The sequence below is a fragment of the Stegodyphus dumicola genome, chromosome 6, assembly GCF_044657685.1.
Source record: "Stegodyphus dumicola isolate Sdum_Otavi_A_Nest chromosome 6, ASM4465768v1".
Taxonomy (NCBI): domain Eukaryota; kingdom Metazoa; phylum Arthropoda; class Arachnida; order Araneae; family Eresidae; genus Stegodyphus; species Stegodyphus dumicola.
This window is the reverse complement of record NC_140773.1, coordinates 696,329-720,131: the sequence shown is the minus strand read 5'-3', so window position 1 is coordinate 720,131 and position 23,803 is coordinate 696,329. Positions and strand designations below refer to the sequence as shown.

The 23,803-nt window shown below is 33.9% G+C and overlaps 2 protein-coding genes across 6 annotated transcripts in view; one reads left to right on the top strand and one right to left on the bottom strand.

Moving 5' to 3' along the window:
• Positions 1-23,803, bottom strand: part of LOC146996638 (fasciclin-1-like) — a 51,921-nt gene that overhangs the window by 14,153 nt on the left and 13,965 nt on the right. For 4 of the 5 annotated variants that reach the window (XR_015041528.1, XM_085817982.1, XM_085817980.1 and 1 more), the window contains one exon: positions 7,788-7,965. Coding sequence is in view for 3 of the 5 variants with exons in the window: in XM_085817982.1 (XP_085674108.1) it covers positions 7,788-7,965 (178 nt within the window). In the remaining 2 variants the exon portion in view is untranslated. Of the gene's footprint in view, positions 1-7,787; positions 7,966-17,934; positions 18,114-23,803 lie in introns of all 5 variants that reach the window. The other variant, XR_015041529.1, reaches the window with a different exon arrangement.
• LOC146996639 (uncharacterized) lies at positions 11,826-17,213 on the top strand. The gene is made up of 2 exons (XM_085817979.1): positions 11,826-13,583; positions 16,489-17,213. The coding sequence occupies exon 1, from the start codon at positions 12,094-12,096 to the stop codon at positions 13,405-13,407; it is 1,314 nt and encodes a 437-aa protein (XP_085674105.1). The 5' UTR covers positions 11,826-12,093; the 3' UTR covers positions 13,408-13,583; positions 16,489-17,213.

Sequence of the window (23,803 nt, the reverse complement as noted above, 5' to 3'; positions counted from 1 at the left end):
TTGGTCCGAGGTTCGAATCCCACGAACAGGGAGGCTGCATGGGCGTTTTCGTGGTTTTCCCCCATGTGTAACGTGTATACGAGTCAGTTTCCCTTAGAAAGTCCTCCAGGAAGGCATCCCTCCCTTTAGGCAGATAGCTCTCATGTGCTTTGCCATAATTGAATAATCCTAATCCAATCCAAAAAAGAAAACTACAAAAATCCGTTTTTAAATTATTGCGAAAAATCCAAGAAACGTTTTATCAAAGAACGTTTCTTCTTGGATTTTTCGCAATAACTTTAAAAACAAATTTTCGTAGTTTTTTTTTTGGGGGGGGGGCTTAAAATAGCTAATCCATGAATTAATTTACTTGCGCCAAAAAATATTTTCTTTTCCTTTAGAGTTTAAAGAAATTTTAAACGATATTCATTTTATGAACTCTTGATAACGTGACCTTCGAACTTCGATACCGGTTTCAAGCTTTGGCGACAGATATATCGCGCATGTGTAGCTGTTTCCCTCTATTATGGAATGGAGCCACGTCTGTTGCAGAGAGGTTTTCCTTCTTTACAATACATATTCTTTGATTCTAACCTCCATGGTAGCGATTTAACCCATTTTGTTTTATACGAGAACAGGTACTTTCTTTAGTTCATGCATTGCACATGCGATTCTCTCGATTCTTGAGGTTGCTGGAAACCAAAAATTGTGGGAAACTTGCTTTGCCTTTCTAAAAGACAATCAAATTGGAGCTGCGAAAATTGGCTCTATGCCAGCTGCCCGAATGACGCTCACATGATACACAATTCGCCAAAAAAGTTATCTCTTCCGAGGTCGGCACAAAAATCGCTTATTTTGGTCAATTTTCGAATTCCCTGACTTTTTCCAGTTTTCCCGGTAACGTGGCAACCCTGTACTAAGCTTCTAAATTAAATATGAACTAAATTGTAGTGAATTTTTTGATACCACTAAAAATAGCAAAGAATTTTCAAAGAAAGCTCACACCAGGAAAACCACTAAAAATAGCAAAGAATTTTCAAAGAAAGCTCACACCAGGAAGTCTCCAATGTTCTAAAATTTACCAAATGTTTCTGAAATATTAGCATGTAAAAGTATAAAGTTAGTCTGAAGTCATGTCATGTCAAGAAGTATCATTATGACCAAAACAGAACAATGTAACTCATAACTCTGTAAAGAAAAACGGCTCTGTATGCCCATGTAAAAAAATAAAAATTTAAATTTTTTTTTTTTTTTTTTTTTTTTTAATTTAATACAAATAAATATCCGGAGGTCTGGCTTTAATCTGTGTAAGGCAGTCTCACTATCAGGTCACTATCAGGCCTTCAATTATGACAAAGTTCGTGAGGGCTATATTAGCCTAAAGGATGCCTTCGTGGAGGACTTTCTAAGAGAACTGGATCATATACATGTTAAACATGGTGAAAACCACGAAAAGACCCATTCAGCCAGCCCGTTCGCCTGGAATCAAACCCAGGTCAGATCTACCAGTGTTTAGCGTCTTTATTGCTCCGCTGCTGATGGGCTGTAGCATAAAGGAATCTGTTATATTCTCACTCCAAAGTTGACTGGCTAGGCTACCTACTGACTAATATATCCTTCAGTTGGGACCTAATGCCTGCTAACTGGACCCCAGTCACTTTAGCCACATTAAGTTGTAGGGAAGCCTAAATACATTTTATTAATTTCTCTTTCTGAGTATTATGTCTGAATTGATTTTGTATCGGTTTGCACAAGTGTGTTTTTATTAAATTTAAAATTTTAACAGGGGCTAGACAATGCCATCTGTTTTCATTTGTTAATAAGAGAAGCGATATTTAACGTTTATCATCTGAGGTATGAAAGAAGTAAAATATCCATGGGCAGAAGAAGAAAGGCTAAAGCATTAAATTTCATATTAAAGCATAAAATTAAAATAAATGAATTTGGGATTTCATTGAGATGGTTCTAACTGGTAAATTCAATAACAAAATTTCTTACATTATAAATAAAGCTAGTCTTTATGGAAACTATCTCTACAGTATTGCTTAAACTGACGAAGCTTTTAACTTGACATAAAATGTTTTTAGAACAAGAACTTCTTTGGATCTATAATACTTGGTATTAAAATAGTTAATGTTAGTAGAATTATAAATAAAATTGTTTTACTTTCCGTGCAGAACAGCTCGTAACAAATATTAAAAGAAAGCTAAACTGGAAAATTTAAAATACAAGAACACGTGCATTTAACATTTAATAAATAAATATCTCTTTTTGATTTCGAAAAAGTGCTAGAAAATTCTCGCGTGTGGATTTATAAAGCTTATAAAAAGGAAGAAAACCTCTCAATTCAGCTAGTTGCTCCAGTACATTACCTGCTCTTTCTCACTCTTCTCTTTCATCCTACCACCCTTATTCTTCTCAGATTTGCCATTGCCAATGATTCTTCATCCTCTTTTTTACTCAGCTGTGATTTCTCCCAACACTCAACCATCTCGGAACGAGGATCTCATGTTGCACCATGAACTCGCCTGCCATATAGGCTTTCCTCCTCTCCTCCCTTCCCTCCTTTCTGGTTTCCCTCAGCCTTGCTCATCATTACTCTTCTGATGTGGAGGTGGATGGTTTGTTTACCATAGGGACTCTGAAATGTTTCCTCACTGGCATTGGCATTGGCAATTCAGTTAGTTAGTTAGTTGTTGTTATAAAAGTTTGTTTAGAAAACTGCTCTTGTTGACTGTAACGACTTCGCGGATTAGTTTTGAATTAAGTTCTGTTGAATGTTTGAGTAGTTAAAAGATAAATACTGTGAGATATTGTAATATTGTGCAAATATCTAGGGAAATTCAAGCACTTTGTTTTATTTTTTGTGATAATAATAAATTTTGTTAATTTTTCACTGGACTTGTGCATTTAATTCTTAACCCGTATATACGCAACAATATGTTTGAGATTTAACGAACAACTCTTTAAATGGGAATCCTTTAAGAGAATTTAAGCCTAAAATCCTTATATTGATATCATTAATTTTAAATTAATTGCTCAGCTTTAGAGCCTTTTAAGTTATGAACTTCTTATCTTCGTAGCTTAAAAGTTTAGCTGCTGATAAATTGAAGCGCATAATTAATTTTGCACCTTTTTTCATGAAACATCTGTAATAATTTCTGATTTTTTTTATTATTCCAATGGGGTTTTGTACTGAAGGACTATTGTTTTTGTTTTGCGATTTTGCATTGAAAACTTTAAAAGACTGTATCACTTTTTAAATCGTTGCCACCAAATACTATCGTCCTGCATTATATTTGAAGAAATTGAATAATGAAGAATCTGCATAAATGCATGTATGTTTCTCGCATTGTGATAAAACAACGGTACCTAGAGAGAAACAACGGTACCAATTTTCTAGGTACTAGAAAATTTGAATAACGTAATCTTCCATAGAATATGCGCATGTGAATGCCCTAATTTGAAATCTGTTTTATTATTGATTTCAGATATTGTAACACTTCAACAAATTTTTGATTAAAAAATTAAACGATTTTGAAGCGAGCAGTGGCAACACTGTACGAAAAAAACATTCTTATCTCCAGTGCACAAGACTCTGTATCGGAAATTCTAAAGACATGCTTATTTTAAAATTAATTTGCAACATTGCTCAGAAACAGGCTGATTTATTTACCTCTTTCGTTGCACCAACACCCTGATAACGATGTAGCGAAAGATGTTAATTTCTTTTTTCATTTTTGGTTTGGGTATTTTTGCCCCTTCCATAGAATTTGCCACTGTGGTTCTGGTTTTTATTTTTTGCACCTGATTTATTCCGAATTGAATGTAGGATAGATTTTAAATGTAAGGGGCTTTAACCCTGAAGGACCATTGTTTTCATTTTGGCATTTTACATTGAATCACTTTTCAAATTGTTGCCACCAAATACATTATAAAATTGGTGCCAAAATTAAATAATTGCCCTCCATTATATTTAAAGAAATTAAATAATGAAGAATCTGCATAAATGCATGTACGCTTCTCGCATTGTGACAAAATAATGCTATCTACAGCCATCCGGTTTTGAATAAATGAATCCTACTACGAATATGGGCATCTGAAAGCCCAAATTTGGAATTTGTTTTATGATCGATTTAATATTTTGTAAAACTTTAACAAACTTTGATTAACAAACTCAATGATTTAAAAACCAGCGATGGCAACACTCTTGCCGGGGGGACCTTTTTATCTCCAGTGCTGTAAATAGCTTTTTATCTCCAGCGCTGTAGAATTGGATGGCTGTAGATAGCGTTGTTTTATCACAATGTGTATCGGAAATTCTAAAGATATGCTCATTTTAAAATTATTTTGCGACATTGCTGTTGAACTGAATTTTATGGTTTAAGTGCAAAGAACATGTTATGTAATGAATAAAGGTAACACACAAAACGTTAAAAAATGCCCCTTTGGACGTAATTTAAAATTGAAACCTTTCAGATTTTTTTTAATTTAAAAATATTTTCTTGTTCATGTATAATTATATTTTCTGTTTTAAAAGAAAAACTATAAGACTTTTTCTAATGTTTATTAGCTCATCGCTGGATATGATGTCTAACCAGCTTGTATTGGAAAGAAAAGCAAAATAAAAGCGGCTTTTTTACAGTTTGCCATTGCTGTATTAACCCACGAAACACAACAGCTAATATATTGTTACGAAATGTACAGGCGCGGTAATATGGCTTCCCTGCAAAGAAGTTTTAGAGTTGCCATAAAATAGCAAGGAAGGCAGAATTGCCACATTTGGCAAGAAATCGCCCATTTAGCAACAAAATTGGTGATATGCCTTGGACGGATTGAGAACCTTCTGGAACGAATTCTTACGGGTTTAGCCCAGAAAAATCTCGAACACAAGCCAAAAGCTATATAAACCCTGCTGTCTGCAGTCAGTTAGTGTGTCTCATCTAGTTAGTCCATGTGGAGACGATCGATTTCACAGCAGGCCAGCGAGTGCGGAGTGGGTCGTCGAGTGCATCGATGAGTATCTTGGTGTACCACGGTTAGTGCATCGTTGAGAGAGTGTGTTAAGCTCCAGTAACGACTGAACCTAAGAGTCAGGAGCTGTACTCTGTGTGTCGTCGAGTGCATCGCGAGTTGTAGCGTGGAGAGTCTCGAGAGTACGTGAAGTTCCGAGAATGACCAAGCAGAGTCATGAGCTTTGCAGCGAAGCTGTCTCCACCGTTATTGCATGACAGTGTGAAGGCTGTGTCGCTGAATGTTCCAGTGTGTTTAGAATATACTTGGACAACTGTAAAAGTGTTTTGGAGCTGTCCTGATTTAATTATTGGTAAATAAAATGTGTTTCGATACTTCACCAAGTGTCGTCGTTATTCACTCCAAATTTATGAACCCCATAAAAACATGAAGGAAGAAAATACCGTAAGAATTAGTGTCAGAAAAAAATGTAACAATATTAATGAGAACAACAACCAGAAAATCTTGCTAAAAGGGGGAATTAAAGATTATGAATAAATAAATCTTCTCAAGACCTGTCTTGTATGACCCAATATGAAAATTATCAGCACTCTTGAGAATCTATATAAACATCAGTATTGAATGTTCTTTTTATAATGTCCACTTCCGAAAAATACTATAATCTGAAAGCGTATTGGTTGTTTCGGAGAGTATTCAGTAGATCTGCCAGATTATAGAAGTGTTTGTTCAATATCGACATGCGATAGAAGTTAAGACGATTAAATAAAATATTTTCTGAAAGGAGAAACAAAGTTCGATACAGACCAAACACCAAAAAAGATCATGATTAGGGCTATTTGTTTAAAAAAAAAGATCATTTGTCGAAAATAAAGACATTATTTTGAGAAGCTTTTATTCAAACTGTGTAACGAAAAATGAACGTTGTACAAAGCAAAATTTATACCTTTCTTAAAGAAAACAATGCATGAAAATGTATGAAATATGTGGAAGAATGGAATGAATGTGTTAAATGTCTGAATTATGTATTATTAAATTTATGGATATTCGAAATTAACTGGGAGGTAAATTGCGTATACTGCCGGTTTGTAATTTTGGTACCCTACATTATGCCCAAGGAAATGTACGAAATATTAATCATTTCTACACTGTTGGCCATTTTTCGGCATCCTATAAAATGGCTAGGTATTCTATACAATGACGGCTTTTATACATTGCTGGTAGCATCCAATGTACAAAAGTATGTTGAATAATTGTCTGTATTTAATTAATAAATTTCTATACATTGCATCATTTCCTCGTATTCTAGTAAATGAAACGAAATAGAAAATCCATATCTTTAATCATTTATACGAGCGTTGCTATTTATATATCTGGCATAATAAAGAAAAAAAAAATGTTTATAATCGAAATTGGTTTTACTGTTTTTCAAAATATTCTCCATGAAGATCAATACAGTTTTGCATGTGATTTGAATGCATCAATAGCTACTTCGGGTGTTGCAAATCGCTGGCTACGTAATTTATTTTTGATATGCAGGAATAAAAAATGTCATTGGGTGCCGAATAAGGCCTGTATGGCGGGTGACTCATCAAAAATTCTTTTGTTTGAGCCAATGTGCAAGAGCTCGCACTGTCATAATAAAGAATGTTTCATCTCTTCTGCTTTTTTCGAATTTCTCTGATGACTTCTGGCAAACAAATCATTGTGAATTGACCATCATGCGTTGCTCTAATGGTCATGCCGAAGAAATAGGCAACCATTTGCTTTTTGTTGGATTTCGCACGTCTTGAAAGACCCATACAGTCGACTGCTGTTTTGTTTCACACTCACGTGCAGATGTTATACACAGCATCTGACACGCCTTGAACAAATCAGCATTTCCTTGCACCAATCGACACAATCCTTCTTTTGAGCGTTTCTCAGATTAGGTGGAATCCAACGCGAACAAATCTATTTCACGGCCATATATTTTCATCTAATATATTATTGATGTTTGTCATAGTAATCATGTCATACTAATGCCCAAAGATGCTTCAATCTCACATTATGTCTTATCAGATCACGCACAGCAACGATATTTTCTCGCAGAACAACCGATTTTGGTCGGCCCTCATGAAATTCCTCCTAGAGCGAACGGCGACCACGATTGAATTCGTTATACAGTACAAAGTCCTTAATCCAGACTCATCGGAACTTCGGCGATTCCGAATTAGGGGTTTTTCTGGATCATCAATTTAAATCTGGTAAGATGGCATCCAGAAATTATACAATTAAAAATATGAAACCGTAATTTATGAAACAAAGAATAACTATGATCTAAAGGGTATAAAATTTTACAAAAAATCAAAGCTAATAGTTATTTGTTTATGTTATTAAACATTTCTTTCAATGCGCGCATGCATAAAGCATACAAAAAAAAAATGTTTGTGGCTGTGATGTCCGGATTATAATCATTCCGGATTATGGAGTTTGTACTGTAGCAGTGTTTTACAGTGCTGTAGAATAGTGCTTTATAGCTGTATGAAGAATTAAGTTCATCAAAGCTCTCTTGTCTTGATAATCCACGTCGAAAGTTATGAAAAATAATCACACGATAATGTACACGAGTCCATTCCATTTTTTTTGCCAGAGATGAATTTTCAATTTACTGTAAACAACACAAATCACGCAAAAATGGTAAAACATTCTGAAGAAATTATAGTTAAAAATATCAATCTTTCGATTGGAATCGTCTGCGCTTAACAATACTTACTATTGCCAAGGCCATAGCAACCTTCGTACAAAGAAACATTGAAAAATGCAAACTTGGAAACTTCAGTATGAATGGTACTTACGACAATCTCCTTCTCTTCTGAAGGAACTGCCAGACTGTGATGTCTATGATCATGAGAGGACTCTCAATGAGATGTACAGCACCATTCTTGACGGGGATGTTTGGTTTCAGTATCTTTGCCATCACCACTCCTTTCTTGTGCCTGTATTCACTGTGGGTGGTACTACTCTGAGCATATACTGGAAGTAAAAGGTGCAGATTGAATATAGATATAGGTAGATGTATAGGAGACAAAAATTATTTACGAAATTGTGAAGCAGGTGTTGTTTCCATATACTACCTATCCCAAAACACTACCACCCCACTATGATCTCTAGAGCTCGCAAAAAATAAATCTTTCATTCATTCCACACTGCCAGCCCTAAAACAGCCAAGGACTCATTTAGAATACAATCCACGTACTTTATTGGTACATATTATCACGCAAATATATATTTAGCATTATCTACATGATATTATTACATTATAATCTGGCTGAAAATTTGCTTGCATTAATTTATATACTGAAATCTAACGTGAAATTTCAGCAGCATAAGTAACACAAAAGCCTACAATTTAACGGTTTGAAATCTTTGAAAGCACACACAGATTTGCATTTCTACAATGCGAAACTTGTAACTGAGAAACGCACACTAATTTTTTTTTAATTATGAGAATTCTTTAATCGCACAGATTTGTATATTAGAAAGAAAGAATATTATGGTGCTCAAAAGGGGGGCGAAGTGCAACAATTAGCTCCTATTTTTAGGTACCATGGCGGATAAGTCGGCAATTCTTGCGATAAATTGGAGGTATATAATGATGTGAAAAACTATAGTCTTTTCCAGTGCTCTGCCTCATAAATACAACTGGTTCACACGTCCAGCTACCAACTGGAAGATTCGCCGTTCGAATCCCACTCAGTTTATTTCTTATGTTTCTTGTTCTAAAATATTTCGTTGATGATATAACGCTAACAGCAGCGAATCATTCCACGAATTAATATAAAATTGCCAAAAATCATGAACCTTAATATTTCAGAACTCAAGGATAAATTAGCAAACAAAAGAACTTGGTAAAATGCATCCTGTAAGGTATATAATATACAGTAATTTAATTAAAATTCAGAAGGCTGCTGTCAAGATACAAGGAAAGTTCGATTTTATAAGATGAGGGGCACATTTCTGAAGTCGCACATTTGAGAACATGAAACGCGTGACTGATGGTTGGAGATATAGAAAAGTCTGTTTCTTTGAATTTCGTGATTCTGAACACGGTTTTGAAATGAATCAGAGAACTTATCATGGAGATATAATCATAAAAAATAGTTTTTTTTTTTTTTTTGTCTCAATGCAGTGGATTGTTGCCACATTATCAATATCTAAGTAAAAAGTATTTCTTCTAAGCCTTGGACATTTTTCTCAAATTCACATTTTAAATACCTTACGCCGCAGTACAAAAGAAAATTTCTACGCAGCTTCTCTTTGTGCAGTCATGCTAAATAGTTAATTGGCTGTATGTTTACAGAAAATCAATATTGGTTACATTAAGAATATCTAATTTTTTTTTTTTTTTTTTTTTTTTTTTTGACTCTGTTTTTGACTTGAATCAAATAAATTATCATGAAGATCTAATCATAAAAAATAGCCTGTTAATAATGTTTTTTGGCTTGGATGCAAATTAAATACAGTGGACTGTTGCCACGTTATCGATATGCAACTAAAAAGTATTTTGAAGTCTTGGACATTTTCCTCAAATTCATAATTTGAATACAGTGGCGTAGCTAGAGTGGGGCAAGGGGGGACATGTGTCCCCAGGCACAGCATCCAAGAGGCGCCAAATTGATGCTATGGAATTTTTTAATGAAATGTTTTCCATTCTTGGCACACAGAAAGGGGCACAAATTCTTCAGTTGTCCCTGGGTGCTGGAAACTCTAGCTATGCCCCTGTTTGAATACCTTACACTGCAGTATGAAAGAAAACTTCTACGCAGCTTTTCTTTGTGCAGTCAGGCTAAATAGTTAATTGGCTATATTTTTACAGAAAATCGGTCGCGACCCCTTTTATCAACGAGATTCTTTCGCGACCCCCATAATATTTACGGAAATGTTCTGGGACCCCATAAGCATTGCGCAAATCCGACACACGCGTGTGTGAAACTGTCAATTTTTTCAGTTGTGCTGTATTATAATATTGCAGTTTTGGGTCATTAACTTCAATTTCTAATTTTAAGATATAGAACAATATGAAAATTTTAAACAAGTAACAGACGAAATGACAGCGTCACATGCAAAGTAAAATGAACGTTTCTGTTATAAAAAGAATGCATCAACACTTTTTTTTTTCCTTTGTCTGTATTGTCTTATCTTTACCTTTTTCAGATACATTGTGTAAAAATATTTGGTAATTTTAAGATTGTTATAAGTTAAAGAAATATCAAAACTGCTAAATTTTTTGGCGACCCACAGTTTAAGAAACGCTGCTCTAGACAGTATTCCATAACCCCAGATGGCAGCCAGGCTGATCCAAGGTACTGCCCCTGCGCGAGCAGAACAGCAGTGTGTTCAACACTGGGTCTCTAAGAGAAACATTGGAGCTACATTGTGGAGATATTCTTCTGTGAAGGTTAGGTATGATGAATGTCATTATGGCACGCTTTTGTCTTCTCCTCATATGTCACCATCTTGGAAATCTATTAATGTTTCTAAAGGCGTTCAAATTAAAATCAATAAAAGTTTATTGATGTCTGAAAATTATTATGCAAGAGTTTTACTGTGCATGCTGTATGACTTCCAATGAACTTCAAACATACTGGCCTATGGCAAAGCGAGATATAATTTCTACATAGTGTTACGAATTTGGTATTTAAAAAGCTAATGTTAGTTCAATTATAAATTAAATGGTTTTATTTCTCGCGCAGTGCAGCGCGTGACGAATATTAAAAGAAAGCTAAGCCGGAAAAATTAAAAATACAAGAGCGCGTGCGTTAAATAAATAAATATCTCTTTTTGATTTCGAGAAAGTACTGGAAAATTCTAGCGCGTGATTTTAAAATCTTATAAAAGGAGGAAAACATCTCAGTTCGTAGTAGTTGCTTAGTTTGTTGTTGTTTAGAAAACTACTGTTGTTGATTGTAGCGAATTCGCGGATTAGCGTTCTTTAGCTGTTTTGAATTACGTTCTATTGGACATTTGAGTAGTTAAAAGAAAACTACTGTGAGATATTGTAATACTGCGTGATAATTTGAAAAAATTTAAGCATTTTTGTTGTGATAATAATAAATTTTTGTTCATTTTTCATCGGACTTGTGCATTCATTTCATAACGAACCCGTACGCACGCAACAATTTTTGGTGTCAGGAGTGGGGTTTGAATGCCAATAACAAGAGCGATGGAAGAGCAGTTAAGGCAATTGATAACAGCCTTTGCCTCGTTTAAAGAAGAAATGAAAGAAGAGATGAAAATAGCCAAGGAAAGATGGAAGGGGCCGTCAACTCTGTTAAGGACGAAATGAAAGCCGTTCAAGCTGGTCAAGAAAAGATTGAAACAGGTCAAGAAGAAATGAAAAGAGAGATTACCTGCATAATAGAAAATAAATTTGAAGCTATGGAAGGCAGAATCGACACAGTTGAAAATAAAGTTGGACTAATTGAAGAAAGAGTTTCTTCGGTGAAAGAAGAAATAGAAGAAAGAGTTTCTTCTGTAAAAGAACATATAGAAGGGAGAGTTTCTGCTGTGGAGGAACGAATTGAAGGAAGAGTTTGTGCCGTCCAACACCAAATCGAACAACAAATTGATGAGAGAGTTTCTGAAGTTGCCAAAGAAATGGAAACGTTAAAGAAATTCGTAGCGACGGCAGGGAGCAAGAATGATGATTTTAAATTCTTACTGATGCCTGCTCGTCCACCTCTGAAGCTATCCACATATGATGGGAAGACATCCTGGCAAGTGTATAAGACCCAATTTTCTATAGTTGCGGATGCGAATGGATGGGATTCCCAAGCTAAGGCCTGTCATCTCGCTGCTTCTCTGCGAGCAGACGCAGCGGATATACTGCAGACGCTTCCCGAAAACCAAAGACTTGACTTCGAAGCTCTATCCGGCGCATTGGAGCTGCACTTTGGCGAGAAATGTTTAAAAGACTACAGCAGGCTCCAATTAAAATCTCGTCAACAGAAGCTCACCGAAACGCTTCAGGAGCTCGCCACGGATGTTGAAAGGCTGTCACATCACGCCTTATCGGAGTGCCCGACAGAAACAAGGGAAATCCTGTCCCTGCAATATTTCATCGATGGCATCTGGGACCCTGAAATACAGAAAGCACTGCGAATGGCGGATGTTAAAGATCTGAAAAGCGCTTTAGTGTATGCCATGAAATTTGAGGCAGCCCAGCAAGCAACTCTTAGGGATAGCTACCCAGTCAGAGCTGTGCGAGTCCACGACCCAGGGGACCAATTGATGGCTCGTTTAGATGATTTATCCAGACAAGTCGATGCTTTGATACGGAGTAGCAGTGAGAACAAAATGGCTGTAAGATGCTGGAGATGTGGTTCTGAAGGTCACCTACGACGGCATTGCAGAACACCCCAGGGCATGGATAATAAAACAGATGAGTTGACAAGACCAGTGAATGCTTTAAGACGGAATAGTGGTGAAACAAAACCGACCCTAAAGTGCTGGAATTGCGGTGTTGAAGGCCACCTACGAAGGAACTGCAGAACTCCCCAGAGCACGGAAAATAAGGCATACGATTTAAACAGACAATTAAATGCCACGGGAAGGAAAAGGACTGACAAGAAACCAAAGTGCTGGAACTGTGGAGCTGAAGGCCACGTACGAAAGAATTGCAGAACACCCCAGGGTACGAAAATTGAGACAATTTCTGAGCAACGACGCAGGAAACAAATTAATGACCATATCAAGGAACGGAGGTTGCCAGATAATGAAAAACCCTGTTTTAAAGCGCTTAAGATCTCTATAGTGAGTGGCAACAATAACGGACTGTCCATCAATGGGAATATCGATGGAGTTCCTTGCAATATGATCATTGACACAGGAGCTAATGTTACCATCATTAGGAAAGGTTTAGCTGAACAGTTTAAAGATAAACTTATTTGGACGCCATCCTGTGTTACCCTTCAGACTGCGTCTGGTGACAAGATCGACATAACTGGGAAGTTAAACGTAAACATCACGTTTGGAAGTGCCGCCTACCATCACACGGCATATGTGGCGGATATTACAGATCCATGCATACTCGGATTGGACTTTTTAAGGAAATACAATTTTTCCTTAGATTTCAAAAACAATAAGCTGCTTTCAGCATCTGATGGCATGACTATCCATCCTCAAAAGGGATCCTCGCCTGGAAATGTCGACGCCTTGTCCGAAAGATCGAGCTCGGGAAGCTGCCGAAATCATACCAGGGTCGAAAAGAAACTCAAGACTACCAGCTATTCTCCATCCCAGAAGCTCTTTGGTCGAGACCTTCGTCTGCCTTGTGACCGCCTGTTTAGTCGCCCTACAGATGCGCCTTCATCGCCTGAGGAACACATCCAGGATGCCCAGGCCCGGTTTGAGGGGATGCACCGTTCTGCACGAAAGCGAGTCAACTTGGCGACGGAGAAAATGAAGATCAGATGAGACACAAGAGCTACTAGACAGAGATCAAACAAAGGAGACAAGGTGTGGTTGTGGAACCCAATTCAACGAAAAGGACTGAGTCCTAAATTACAGTCACCTTCGGATGGTCCATATACAGTGCTGAACACGAATGACGTCGTGGTTCGGATCCGTGAGTCTTCGAACTCTTACGACAGGTTAGCTTATTACTATGGCCATAGTACGTAATGTAAATAATTGTAAATAGTATAAGACCATGGTCCATTTTGTTTTTAAATGTGTATTTGATTCGTATTTGATAGCATTTGATTTGTTTTATGTATTGCATTTATTGTTCATGTTGTTTATTATTATAATGTAATGCTTATTAATGCATTTATGCCACAGTTGTAAGTTTAGCTTCCTGTCCAGAGATTGTACTGCCCGGGACGTGCAGTCCTTGGGAAGGGGGCAGTGTTACGAATTTGGTATTTAAAAAGCTAATGTTAGTTCAATTATAAATTAAATGGTTTTATTTCTCGCGCAGTGCAGCGCGTGACGAATATTAAAAGAAAGCTAAGCCGGAAAAATTAAAAATACAAGAGCGCGTGCGTTAAATAAATAAATATCTCTTTTTGATTTCGAGAAAGTACTGGAAAATTCTAGCGCGTGATTTTAAAATCTTATAAAAGGAGGAAAACATCTCAGTTCGTAGTAGTTGCTTAGTTTGTTGTTGTTTAGAAAACTACTGTTGTTGATTGTAGCGAATTCGCGGATTAGCGTTCTTTAGCTGTTTTGAATTACGTTCTATTGGACATTTGAGTAGTTAAAAGAAAACTACTGTGAGATATTGTAATACTGCGTGATAATTTGAGAAAATTTAAGCATTTTTGTTGTGATAATAATAAATTTTTGTTCATTTTTCATCGGACATGTGCATTCATTTCATAACGAACCCGTACGCACGCAACAATATAATGAAAGAAAGAGTCTGTCTCTGTGTGTGTGTGTGTCTTTAGTTCGAGCTGCACGTATGCTAATAGACCCACGGCTACAAAATTTGGTACAAAGGTGCATCTAGACAAGAGCCAGTGCACCTCGAAGCGATTTTTTCGAAATTCAAATTCGAATTTTTTTTATTTTATGTTTTGTGACGAAAATCGCATCATTTTGAGACATAATGGGCTTTAGGAAAGCGAGATTTTACTCTACACACTCCATTTTCACATCGTCATGAAATGTAGGCACTTAGCTATTTTACGAACCTAAAATAAATTTCGTGTTTCAATAAATCAATTAAATACGAATTTATTTAACAAAAACACATTTTTAACAGGATTTTTTCTAAAAAAGTTTATTTTAAAAAAATTACAGCTTATTTTTCTTTGATTTTTGGACATGTTAAGCTTTCATCTTTGCGACTGCTTTTACAAAAATAATTTTGGAAAAATGATAATATTTTGTCTTTTTAAAATTTTTTTAAATGAAGCTTCCAAGTACACTTCTCTAATCTCACATCCTTAAAAATGTGATTTTGGCAACAATTTTCCTGTCTTATTGTTGTTGATAGATTTTTGATGAAATCACATCATTTTGAGTAGTTTTATTCTTTTAGAAATATGGGTTTGGCAACAATTTTTCATCTTATTTCTTATGTCACTGTTTTTAAGAGATTGGAATATTTTATTGTTATATATATATATATGTCAAAAATCGTTAATTCGGACACCCATAATCCGGAATGATCTATAATCCGGACCTCAAAGCTAAAAACTTTCTGCGCATGCGCCGCGTTGGCACATGCGCACAGGCGTTTTACGCATAAGCGTAAGACCTTGACTACTGCGCATATGCGTGTGCGCAAGTGCAGAATACGTTTTCGCCTGCACGTTTAATGTATAACGGACGGTGTAAGCTAAAAATATCTAATTATCTATTTCAATTAATGTTAATGATTATGTTGTTCCTTAATCTTCGAATTGGATCCCGCTTATTATTTCTTGCAGACTGTAGGAGCAATTTTATAAAAGTAAACTTGAACTTTCGATTATGTCAAATAGAATTTCCGATGCTGGAACTTCCAAAGGATCTACAAAACGAAAGTATGTTTCGATGTCCAACAAACAAAAAGTGGAATTGCTGCAAAAAATGGATAAAGACATGAAGAATGTGACAGAGAGGTTAGTGAAAACGAAAAAATTTCGATTGACAAGTTAGTCGGTATTCTCGGCACAGCAATTAACGGGACTTGAACAGCGGAACTTTGTAACTGAACAAGAAATTATGTCTGTTTATAGAATTAAAGAGAAAATATTATCACATAAAACGAAGCAACTTAAACAACTTACATTGAAAGAAATGTTTAATAAAGTAAACAAATAAATATTAAGCTTTTCTTTTTCTAAATTTTGATACCCTTTAGATCATAATTGTTCTTTATTTCATAAATTACGGTTTCATATTTTTAATTTTAGAATTTCTGCATGCCATCTTACCAGATTAAACTGATGATCTATAATCCGGAAAAATCGATAATCCGGAATCGCCGAAGTCCCGCCGAGTCCGGATTAACGACTTTTGATATATAATATTTTTTAGGTCTGTAGAGTAAAATTTTGCGTGGAATTTTATGTTTTTTTGAGTTGCTTTCATGTTATTTTTTGCTTATTTCATTGTTTGAAAAGTTGATATTGAAAAGTTTTGCGTGATTTTTTTTCTTCAACAGAAAGTTGGTTAATTTTTTATTAGGATAAATAATATTTGTATTAAGAGATATAGCTTATTTCATTGTGATTTTTTTTTTCTTAAAAATATAAGATATCATTAATTATACTTTGCTTTTCAGAATTTTTTGGTTTTTGTATTCTTCAATGTTATTTAACTCATTTCACTGTTTTTAAGATATTGAAAAGTGTTGAGTGATTTTTTTTTAGGGAAAAAATTTCTTAAGATTTTGCAAAGGGAAGTTGGTTAATTTATTTATTAGGATAATTAATATTTGTATTAAGGGATATTGCTTATTTCATTGTAATTTTGTTATACGTAATAACTTTATTTTATGAAGTTGTTCTGCAGAGTAAAATTTACGCAGTTTTTAAATTTAACATTTGGTCTTTCCTTCAGCCATTTTTCCGGTACATTTAAAAGCCAGACGAAGGCTGGCAGCGAAGCTGCTACTACAATAAATAAATGATTCCTCCGATAATGCAAATCAAGGAAATGGAAGTTAATGACAAGAATTAAATTCAGGCAAACTAAATCATATGAGGTGCCAAACAGAAAATACGAGTAATCCGTATAACCAATTTCTCCTCATTCTTACTTCAGAATTGAGTTCCCTTCTGCTGCAACAATGATAGTACTTGTGATGCCATCCATAGTAGTTCTCTCAATATTAACTATACAGATTTCCAATACATCATACTGCAGGATATGAAGATTCCATTAAGATGCTCTGATGTTAATTTCTAGCATCAAGATGCTCTTTTATTTGAATGTATGTTTTCTCCAAATCAAGTTTGAGAAAATTGGCAGATATAAAATTTTTGAAATAATTAAGGTTCATTCTTTTAAGTATACAGTAAAGTGGTTTCCTTAAATTGACATGAAGTCTAAGGCCTGACACAGATGCAGTGTTTGAGGATTAGATTTTGTGGTAAATTTTATTTCCAGGTTGTGCTTTAAGTTAAGCAATTAAGATATACACTCTAACATCCTCTTATGTTTCCTCTTCATATTATCTTTAAATTTCTGTATGTTTTAATTTTTGTAAGATGACAACATAGGATTGTTGCTCAGCAACAACTGGTAACTTGAATTGATGAAAAATAAATGAGTTGTGTTCTTTTTCTCAAGTCATTAATAATTCCACAAACAAAGGATAAACTATAATATGTAATAAATACAATAACATTTTTTCAATTCAAAAATATGCGTGCATGGTAAATATTTGTTTAATTTTTTAAGTTTATTTTATTTTTAACTATTTAATCTTTCAAGGTGCATTAACATGGAAAACAATATAAAATTAAAGCATAGCTTTACATTAGAAAAATCTTTGGATTATTTAAAAAATATTGTTAATATCTCTGTAAATGAAAGATATATGGTGTAACTAATAATTGATTTCACTAACAACATGTATATATGCAAGTTACCATTTCAAGCAGAATTTTTATCATATAAATATATTATCATCATACAACCAATGTGTTTGTGCGCAAGAATACAGAGGCTTTTTGCACATATTTTACACGATTTTGCTTTGCTATAAAAAAATGCCATCTGCTGGGAAGTTCTTTATTTCACTGGTTATATTTTTAAAGATATAAATAATCATCTACTACTTGGCAGTTTTATTCTTATGCAAAATGGCACTTTTAAAGAAGCAATGGATGGAAGGTTATACTTCAGATCTTTGCAAAGAAAATTATTCGTCTCTAATGCCTCCCCCCCCAAAAAAAAACTCTTTTCAATATCTAAAGATAAGTAATACTGCCAACACTACCAGGAAGTCGGTACTTCTTGCCAACACTAAATATATAGACTAAATACATAAAATGCGCTTACCTTACATAATCTTATTTAGCCGAAGTAATTCATTACGGTCAAGAGAACAGTCAGCATACGAGCTCTTGGACATCTTTTAGGCAACAAGGTGGGCGAGTCCTGCTGTATCCGACTTTCATGAATGCAGCATATTTCACAGTGGTGGTTGTTTACTGTGTTCTCACATGTGTAACCAACCACTGTTCAAGAAAGTATAAATGATCTAGTAGCTACACATTTGGGCAAAAAGTTACAGGAAGATGTGATATTAAAGTAGACTTATTAAAGTTTTTGTAGACATATTAATTAATTAGTTTTCATGCTATAGGGTCTTCTAAGAAAGCACCCCTTTTAAACATATCCTGAAACCTTGCAAAGAGCAGTCTTGGGTGATTTCATACGCCTGACAAGGTCAAAAATATTTTCTAGCCTTCTTATTCCTGTTACTAAAAAACTTGTCTTTCCTTTCCCTGCGCAACGTCACTGTACATTTTGGTTAATTTTGGTTATATTTCTCTCTAATCTTTGGGGGAGGGGTGAACATCTGGGCTAGGTCCATTCACAGTCTTTAAGTAGTAACTATGCTAGCACTTATATTGAAGTTTTAACTGCAGGCAAAGTAGCCTCACCTTTGTTTAGTTAGGCCTTGTCCAAATTTATAGTTAAATTTCAGTTATAAATCACCAGGAATGAACTGGATATCTGTAAGTATGTATGTTAATAATCAGGCAGAATGGTTAATTTACCAGCATGGTTAATTTACCAGCATGTTAAGGTTACCCTGTTAGCCATCAAGTTTAGTATTCATATTAATCATTGTGAAAATTTTCCAAATAAAATACAAATGAAAGTGAAAAAAAGCTGTCAACAAAACTGTTTCAGAAAAGTAAAATATGTTGCTGGAATACCATGGAGGTTTTTAGATACCAAAGACGAAATTTGGCTCACCTTGCCAACTTTCGTCTTTGGTATGAGGCGAACCTTTTGGTGATGTGAGATCATGAATCTAGGACCTATAAGATCATCATTTGAAGAAATAAATGAAAGTTTTGCTTGAATTATGCTCCCTTAAAAATGGAGAGATTTCTCTAAAAATTCATTACATACGTATAATAGTCACTGGGATAGAAAGGTGAAACCAGTTTTATTTAAAAACAAAAAAAAAAAAAAAAAATACAGTATGTGTGAGTATAAGTTTTTATGAATACTGTGCCATTTTATATGAAAATGTTTCATCTTATCATATTCTAAGTTCAAGCTTTTAGATTAAAGCATCAAAACACTTAGCCTGATTACGATGTTCTTTTAAAATTTGAGCTCTTCTATTTAGAGTAGCAAACTTACTACGTTAATGTTAGAATATTTCTATTATGAAATTTAAGCTCTTGTATTAGACTGGCAAATTTATTACGTTAATATTAGAATATTTCTACTATGAAATGAGATCTTGTATTAGAGTCTCAAATTTCTTACATTAATATTAGAATACTTCTATTATAAAATTTGAGCTCTTGTATTAGAGTGGCAAGTTTACTACATTAATATTAGAACATTTCTATAATGAAATTTGGGCTCTTGTATTAGAGCCCCAAATCAAGAATTTTGTTGTGTAAATCAAGTTAGAGGCTTGATTTTTTTTTTTTTTTTTTTTTTTTTTTTTTTTTTTTTTTAAATTTACTTTAGTGTAATTTATTAAGAGCAAGCTTCGTAGATTTTTGTTTCTCAAAAAGCACATACGTTTATTGCATTATGTATTTTAGAGGGAAAAAAATACGTTGTGTCATACTTTAATTTATAATTTAAAAAAAAAAAAAAAAAAGAACAAGTTGATTTGGAATTTTTCAATATCGACTAAAAGCCTTTTAAAATTAATTTTGAAACACTGTGACAATTTTCTTGGCATAATTACTGTGAGTGATCTCACAGACCGCTTTAAAGAAACGCGTAAAAATACATACTTTTATGACTTTTTAAGGAATGTTATAGACAATTTTAAGCCTTTTTAAGGAATGTTATAGACACTTTATGCCTAGTTATAGAATTCTAATTCATTTAAATCAATAAACATTCATTTAATCAATAATTTTAAACATAAATCATTAAATTTTACGCAGTTAAATCCATATAAAAAATGACTATTTTCTTCGTTTTGAGGAACAGAGCTGTAAAGAACTAAGATTTTATTAAACATGCATGAAAATATGTGATTTTATTAAGCATTACTGTCAATTAAACCATAGTTATGAAGGAATGAATTTAGTTATTAATAAATAATAGATTAGTATATCTTTGTTTACAAGGATGACTTACAAGTTGATACACAGTCAAAACACATATTTTGAGAGCACTTAAGACACACTGATTCCTTGCATTCTAAACATTTGGTATGCTGGTTTCCTCTTCTTACAAGGTGGGCACAGATAATTGGGGGGGGGGGGAGATTTGATAAATCTATCCTCTTAATTTCCAAGGATTCTTCTAATTGTTATTTTCAGTTCCCTTGGCAAAAAAGAGAAAATTATCCCAACTCTCAGATGCAGATTAATAATTAGCTAATAAGAGCATAAAATTTTTTCTTTTCACTTTTGTAGTGTCAGCATATGACTAGAACATTATGCATGAACATAAATCCAAGTATTTTCGGGCTCTGCTCTAGAGCCTATTTTTGCAAGAGGTTTCTGATCAAGGAGGTGAATTATTGTGTTATGCTTTGGTGTTCGTACTGCCCAATTTAGTCATTTTTTGCACCATTTGAAGTGATTTTCCATAAAAATTATCACTTTGTTCACAGTCATTAGAAAAATTATGACATTCATCTGCAGAAAGCTCAGATTCACTTTTGCTTTCACTGTGAAGACTACATCATTCTTCAGAATCAGAGTATATTACATAAAAAATATTGTTGACAAGATATTCAATTTCTTTTTGTGTGAGATATACGGGACTTTTTCTTGTAAAATTTGAAGGCATATTTATCTCTTTTACGAAAAACAAGCATTCGATAAATAACATCTATAGTCCACTAAAACTCGTACACATCTGCTGTGAGGGGCCTCTCAGACAACTTAAAAAGTAAAAAACGTAGTAACTGAAACCATAATAAAGCTAGAAGTGTAAAACTTGATATGTGACCTTGTGGGATGGGTTTGAGAAGGTAGGAGGAAGGACAGGGACCATTCTCCGTTTTTAGGGGTGGAGAAGACGGTTAGAAAATCCTCAGCGGTCTCCGAAACCATTCACAGCAGTTGAAGGTTAATTTACGCGAAATTTTTTTTTCTGTTCACAAACTATTCTATTACTTTTGAAGGTTATAAATACCTATTTGTGTCTTTTAAAATTGGGAGGTTTTAGGGAGTTAAAAAAATTTTTTCCCAATTTAAAAGTTTCAGTAACTGAAAGAAAATTTTTTTGTTGTTGCTGCTATAAAATGATGCAGTATAAAGAACAAAATATTCTTATTCCCAGCACAGAAGATTATATAATTTGAGACAGATAATTGCTGGCACATATTAACAGAATGATTTGCTGAACAAAAAAATATTTTTGACATATTTTCTACTTTCAAAGATTACTCGAATAAATCAGTTAAGAACTATAGGTTTTATCCAGTGCTGCCATCTATTGCCGATTAATAAGACAAAAATATTACTATTATTATTTTACTTTTTTCTAGTTGCTGTGAAACAACAAAACTAATTTTGCTGTTGAACTGTATATGGCATAAGTATGAAGAAAATGAGGCTTAATAATAAAGATAAAAAGACAAAAAGAAATGTATTAGCAGAAATGAGTAGACCTGGTAGAATTCAAGGTCAGCAACAGCGTAAAAAAACTTACCATACCCACTAGGCGACCGTTAAAATCTAAGCCCTTTCAGATTTTTTTTTTCTTTTCATTTGGGAAACAGTTAAAAAGATGCGAAATACTTGTTGATTGGAACAGTTCTGCTGCCTGCCGCTAGGCCGGAGTCCTGGCTATTTCAAGATATCAAAACAGCCATATCTGGCTAGATCAGGTAAGACCAAGCACTGTGTCCACCCTCATACGATATTGTGAAATTTTAAATTTGAAATCCGAGATCAGAAATGTATGTTCTTTAAATAATTTAATGTTAATGATGAAATTTTTTTGAATATTTTGTATATAAAGTACTTACGAAAGGTAGTCTTGGAAGTTATATAGAAATTGTTTAGAGTGGAAACTTCCTGGCTTCAAATTAGTCATTTCCAAACACAGCAAATTTATAGCTCTGGATATTTTTGGAAACATCGCGTAAATTTCTATGTCACTTTAATAGCTGCTTAATGCTTTAATTTATTTGAATAAATTGCATTTTTAACCAGATATAATAAAATAAACGAATTGAATAAAATTTATTTTTATTTGGTTAATTACTTTTTTGGTTGCATTTGTTTTTGTATACAATAGTAAATTTACTTGCGGTTACTAGGTTTAAGCGGATATCGAAAAATCCAAGAGTTTTCTCTTTCCCAGTTATTTTTAATACGCCTTACATTTCTTTCGAATTCCCATAAAAATGTCTTGCAAAGTAATTTTGTTCTCAAATACAAATCAGAAGAACTTTCAATTAGCCCAATTTGCTGAACTTTTAAACAAAAATAAAAAAACAAATGTTGTTACCCGAAGTTATGTGTAAACCTAAGTTAATATAATTACAAAATATCTAACAATGGATAGATATCCATGGATATCCAAAATATCTAATCATGATGTTTATTTTTATTTCATTTAATGATTTTAGTTCATATATATGCATTAATATGTGTATCATTATCGTTTATCATTCATTGCTCACATATTATGTGTAAACCTAGGTTAATAATAACAAAACCTCTGACCATGGATAGATTAGTGTTTAATGATTTCATTTAACGATTTTATAGTTAGTTCTATATTTTCATTTATCCTAGTTTAACAACTTTGTTCCTAGATAATCTTTTAAATACTAGCAGAGTAGAAAAGAAATTTTTTAATATTCACAATGCCACCAGTTTCTCACATTTCACATGTGTCAAAAGATAAAACATCAAGCATTGTTATCAGTGCAGGAATTAGAATACTGCAATAATTTTTTTTTCCCCCAAAACAAAAAATCAACATTTTCTTAAGCATTAAATGAAGAAATTTTACAACTAATTAAAATGAATGGTTTACAAATTTTATAAAATTATTCTCTTTATATAAAAATTAAATATCAGTTAAGAGTTTTATATAGCTCCTGCACAATATTCAACAAAATTATTCCTTTTCATTCCAAATTTAATTCAAAAAGTACTTTTCCATTAGTTAAGAAACGCTCTTTTAAACCTTTATTATGCCCTAGCATTCATCCTCAAAAATATGAACAAAAACAATATGCATATAAAAATGTAGAAACGACTTGTTGAAAATAAACTATCGCGCTGCGCCGTATTTTTGGCATATGACAAGTGAAGTGCAATAGCGCTTCGCCGGACTCAAACGGTTAAGTTTTCAGACATTCAAATTTGAAAACTTTCGTTCCAGCTGCACTTAAAAATTAAATAATAATCTGATGTATTGGACTAACATGCAAATAAACCAGGGGTTCCCTTATTTTTTCAACCGCTAGCGCACTTATAGGTTTAGTTGTTTTGTCACACCGCCCTAGTCATGTTCGACGAAGTGTTGTACAAGATTTGTGCTTTACAACCTGCTTATTCATAGCAAATAACAACACTTCATTAAATACGACTCTATGATACGTCTATGGGCACCACGGTGCACAATTTGGGAACCCCTGAAATTTACGATTTAAAAAGCAGAGGATGCTGGCTGATGATATATTACTGTAAATGGGAAGTTTATTTACACTGGTGTGAAAAAATTAAGGACCAAGTCGAAAAATTAG